Source organism: Schistocerca nitens, chromosome 2 (genome assembly GCF_023898315.1).
Source record: "Schistocerca nitens isolate TAMUIC-IGC-003100 chromosome 2, iqSchNite1.1, whole genome shotgun sequence".
NCBI lineage: Eukaryota > Metazoa > Arthropoda > Insecta > Orthoptera > Acrididae > Schistocerca > Schistocerca nitens.
Window position 1 is genome coordinate 186296598 of NC_064615.1, and position 5612 is coordinate 186302209.

The window sequence follows — 5612 nt, forward strand, 5'->3', positions numbered from 1 at the left end:
CCGATAATCGTTTTGGAATATTATACGCCTATATGAAATTCCTGTCCATCTCCTTGATGTTTTCAGAAACTTGTCTGATTCGAATTACTGTATGAGAACACGACACCTCTTACTTTAAAATTCTGACAGGCATCAGACAAACATGCATTTCATCACTACTCTTTTTAACATCAATAAAATCAGCACACAAGAACAATATTTTTCACCAACGATACTTGACGCGAATTCTAAAGGTCAGTTATCGGGACAAAGCTTTAGATAATGAAGTGTAATGTAGCCCACAAAAAATCGTTGCTGGAAGAATACTGACGCTTGTGGGGCTTGTTGTATGGAACAGTTCCCAAATCAACACTGTTATGGAAATACTGGCTGGAGATGTATCTGAAGACTTCGAAACCCGAGAAAGAAAACTTTTGAAAAGGGGTCGTTCATTCTTGGACATGAACTGGAAAGAAGGTGAAAACCCTGATAGCTGATCGTGTTCGCTGGAGAAAACTTGTAGCCTGATACGCATTTTAGCATTGGAGGAACTAAGTCTAACACGATGTAGCCACCAGTGGCCACAGTAGAACAGCACGCCTGACGCGATATGCCTGGCCTGGAGTAGTGATGAAACATTCATCACAGTGTATGGCAGTCAACTTGCTAAGTAAATGACGCAGCCAAAACCTACAATGATTTTCTGCAAATTATTTAGACAAATCTCTTAGAAATAACCCAAGGAAAATTAGCTTGCACTACGGAATGACATAGTGATTTAAAATAGTACGTACTTCCACGTCCGCATTTAATTCTCGCAATATAGTGGGCAGTGACATTTCTCCGAGAAATGTATTATCTTTGGTGTACAGTTGGCTGAAGTTTGCCCAGGTGTTGTATGTTGACAGGAGGGGGGAGTAACGCAGACGAACATGGGGACGTGAAAGTTGTAGGTGTGAATATGTGACAAAAGGGGGGGTTTATTATTAGTTATGTATTTCTATGTTTCATACTTTGTGCACTGAGTTTTAACACATGCCAGTCGCCTCAGAAAGCAGTGAAATGATGACATTGCGAGACTGGAGGCAAGCAATCAGGACGCCAACAGCATACCGTGTTGGGAACAGTACGTTAAGGATTCAGACACATTTCGTCAGCTTAATTGCTGTTGGCGTTTTGATATTATTATTAGTATTATATACTTATAGTCCATCTAGTCGGCATAAATTACGAAATATAGTTCTTACCCAAGACCACGCGTCTGTAGATTACAACATAAAAAATTTGTATTTACCTCCCATAAAGCAAGAATTTTATAATTTTTCTTATCCATTGACCCCATCAATGACAACACCAAAGGGTGTAATGTTTCGTATTGGTATTATAAGTGATATGGATAAAAGTTCCAAACAGGCAAACGAAGAAAATGCTTGGCGAAGTTGCTTGAAAAAGGGATATCTGACTTGGAATGCAAAAACGGAAAAAATATTAGTGACCTGGGATGATGTGGAACCTTTGACTTTAAAATCCAACCTTGGCGAATCTGGCAGGGGCATGGAACTGTCAGAACTAGTAACATTTAATGCCAAAATTTTAGCGTTTGATGACAGAACGGGGGTGGTTTACGAAATCGACAATGATAAAGTTATTCCTTGGGTGGTACTACCGGATGGTGATGGAAGGACTTCAAAAGGTTCGTAACTACATGGTACTGGTAAGGACGCTGGTGCCTTAGGCGTATAGTATGAAACACATGTGCTTACCTACATTACCGAATGCAAGTTACACTGCCGCTCTTACCAAATTACAGATAGCCTGACAGCATAACTTTTATGTTGAGTGAATCTTTGAAAACTGACTGTGTGTATCCTTTGTGTAACTCTCCATCTGTGGAACTGATAGTCCTAATATAGAGGAGTTACCTGATAGTATATTCAGACTTACAGGCATGTATTTATTGGCAATTGTAATACTGACTCCTAATGCAGTGATGGACACTTTGTCATTTCTTTAATGGCGTGCATGTCAATTCTAGTATTGTGTAAATTTTCATTTTGGTTTATCATTGCCAACTGAATTGTTTGTGGTAAGAAGATTGCATTGTTTGTTCTCCAGATTTGGATAGGGCCTAATAATAATATTTTTTAGATTATCAACCTGTTTACCATGACTCCACTTTATTTACAAACATTATAGCTTTTTCATTGTTTTATCTTGGACTTGATAACACTAGCACACAACTAGAATTCTGCTTGTTCCTGTGGTTTCCTTTTTTCTCTATATTGGTTCTGGTGGATGATTTCCTCTGTCTTCTGACTCCTTTTTTGCTCATGTTTTCTTCTAACTTTTTGTACATACTCTACCAAGTGTTTTCAGTTTTCACATTTCTAATTTTGTCATTTTGTATCCTTTGGTGGCTTGTGAAATTTTCACTTGTGCACTTTGAAAATGATCTTTTGTTTAAGACTCATGTCTCACTTAGAGTTAAATTTTACTTATGGCAGCTGTGACATAATGTGCTGATTGCATTTGAGTTTCTGTGGAGCACAGTATGTGTTGTGTATGTTAATAAACCTTTGGGAGATTCTATCAGTGTATGATTCAGTGAGATTTTAATATGAATATTTAAATTAAAATTTAATTTAAATTTAACATTTAAATTGTGAGTTCACTCAAGCAGTTTGTCCACAGTTGAGTTTGGGGGGAGGGGGGAATTGGAATTTGGGCTGGACGCTGGCTCATCTGTATATCCAGAATAGTATGCTCAGGTTGATGAACCAGGTCAACTAAGCTACCAATACTAGATATCAGCTTTGCCCTGTTACATAATGCTCGTCCGGTGTATGGTGTTATATGTGCACAAACAGAGAAAGCAGAAAATTGATATTTCTTTTTTGTTTATATCAGCTTTTGAAATGTAGGTTGTGGTGACAGACTGATATGTAGCTAGCACAGCCTAGGTTAATGTGAAAGCGTGATTTAAAATAAAAACTGTGGTAATAGTTTCATCTGTAGCAGAGTTGGATGCCTAGGTTAATGCTTCATACCCCAACACTTTGAGCACATGTCCTCCAATTACATGAACACCCCAATTCGTGGGGACTGGTCGACTGTGTCATGAAAACTTGCTATCCGAGTCACCATCTTTCTTTGTCAATTGCAGAGATGTTCATCCTCCCCACTGCCTGAAGTGTCCTAGCCTAATTAAGGACTATATAATCCAAAATTTAAGTTCTTTGCTTCTCATATTCGAAGCTCAGAGAAAGTTAGATCGCTTGCATTCCATCCTATTGGTGTCACTTTTTGCCTCTAGTGTGAGGTGGTTATCAGCCATACTTGGAGTGCTTACTCCCTCTGTTCCCTTAATGTTGACCTGTGGTAGTTGGACAAGAAAGTTAGCCCATAAGGCAGATAGGTCCTCCCCAGTTCAGGTTGCTGTAAACAGTCTTCAGGGATCTCGACCGTTCACACGTGATCGGTAGTGATGTGCGCTGGGCAAATGCCCAGTGGGCAGGGCATTTATAAAGGAGAATTTTACCTGCGAATTTTCCCAAAGCAGCTTTAAATGTCCGAAATCTGGCCATGTAGAAAAAAGTATTTTTTATCAATTTTTGTGATTATTGATAGCAAAATTATTATTACTGGATGTATTGAACAGCTGGCATATGTTTCTTGATGATGATTGTGTTCTTAAATGTTAAACAGTTTTCAATGAAAAACAAGAAAAGAGTGCTTTATTGTCAGATGTAACGACATTTGAGACAGATTATAGTTTCCTGTTCTGCTCCTTTCTTTACCTACTTTCTTATGACTGCACTGCTGCGAAGATAAAAAGAGAAAGCTGACTTAAAAATAAGATTTAATAACAAAGAATCAATGTCCAAGATGCTGGAATCATTTGATTCTGACACTAGCCGATTCCCAGAGAATCGGCAACTCTCTGAATTAGTAGTTGATAAAAATACTACTTTCAGGCTAACTACTTAATACAAACTATACTTTATTTCAAAACTTTCTTTTAAACTCAAGTTTTTTTCTTTTTTATTATGTACTACCCCATAAATTGATCTCATCAAAGATCTCTCTAGTAACTCTCCACTTATTCTCAAGGAGTTGTCCCAACTTATAAATACCCAGGCATTTTACATCACTATTTTGAAGACAGAGATTAATATGAGAAAGAAGTTGGTCAGAGGATCCATCGAGTTACATGGTACTCCCTCACAGGCAGTGGTGTGCATCTACATTCTAAGTGGGGAGGGGGGGGGGTCGAGAGCAGGGAGGTAAGATTGTTGATGAAGGCAGCTATCTCAGTGTATGTAAATGCCCTGTCCAGAGCTAAAAAATATTGCAAATAGTAAGTGCTGGTGTCTTTCACACTCTTACTGCTATTATTTCCAATGTAGTATGGGGTGGTGGTGGAGGGGGGGGGGGGGAGATTCAGTTATTTATGACATTTATGTGAACCAACATACAGACCTCTCCAGATGCTCTGGGGGGCCAATATGAGAAGAGATCAGAGTGGTTCTGACAGATGCCATGGTAGCCTCAAAATGTTGGAGAGTGATTGTCAGTGAAATATGTTTACTAAACAGCAATAAAGCTCACAGAACAGGTGGGTATTACTTGTAGTTTTGATATGTAATAGTAATAGCCATTGCAGTTCCATTGAATTATGTTGAGGGCACAGTGGTTAGACATGAAGCAGCCAAGGAGACAGGCCAGCCATCAGAATCAATGTGTCACAGGTGTAGGTGAAACAGCATCAATGAACATAGATTCTGAGTCGAATAGCTCAGAAGGATCTGGTGCCTCTGGGGTCAGTGATGTAGCCTTCTCTTGAGGTTTCTTCTTCTTCTTCTCCTCCTGCAGTACTTTCAAATGTTGGGACTTTTGCAAGGGCTTATTCACTGTGGTAGCAAGGAACAGATGAGTAGTAGTCAGCCCTGGAACCCAGTGTCTGTGGCTCCTACATCCACTTGCTGGAGTTGAGCTGCTGATCCTTAGATTTCTGGGAAGAGGGTTCCCTGAAGTGAATGCTGTCACCAGTAGATGCTGGAGAAGGATGGTGCTTCTTTGATCAGTGATGCAAAATGCCTGGGTATTTGTAAGTTGGAGCAAATACCCAAAATTCATAAATGCCTAGGCATTTATGCATTTTAAAGATTAATTGATAGGTGGTGCTTATATAAAAAAATTAACTGATATTTTTTATTTGAAAAGGTGTTTTGCAACACTGTATCTGTTGTGGTTGGGTAACCAAGTTGAAAAAGCTGCTTGAGAGTTATGGGAGAGTTATTAGGGGAAATAAAGTGGGCTGTAAATATAACTATACATTTTAATGAGGTCAGTTCTTGGGACAGTACATAATAATGATAAAAAAGAAAATAAAACTCAAGTTTAAAAGTAATTCTTGAAATAAAGGCTAGTTTATATTAAGTAGGTAGTCTGCAGGTAGTATTTTAACTTAACAATATACAACCACAAAAAAATTAGAGTAAAAAAGTTTATCCATAATGTTTTTAATTACGGTTGTTGAGTCATGCTGATTCAGATCCCATGAGTCCATGAATCGCCATTTCTCTAGGAATTGACTAGTATCAGAATCAAATAATTCTAGTGTCCTGGGCATT

At 38.5% G+C, this 5612-nt stretch overlaps 1 protein-coding gene across 1 annotated transcript in view; it reads left to right on the forward strand.

Moving 5' to 3' along the window:
- Positions 1-860: 860 nt before the first annotated feature.
- LOC126235867 (soluble calcium-activated nucleotidase 1) overlaps positions 861-5612 on the forward strand; it is a gene marked incomplete in the record, with an annotated part of 21862 nt that continues 17110 nt past the window's right edge. The window contains 1 exon segment of the mRNA XM_049944770.1: positions 861-1672. Within this exon segment, the coding sequence (XP_049800727.1) occupies positions 1015-1672 (658 nt within the window).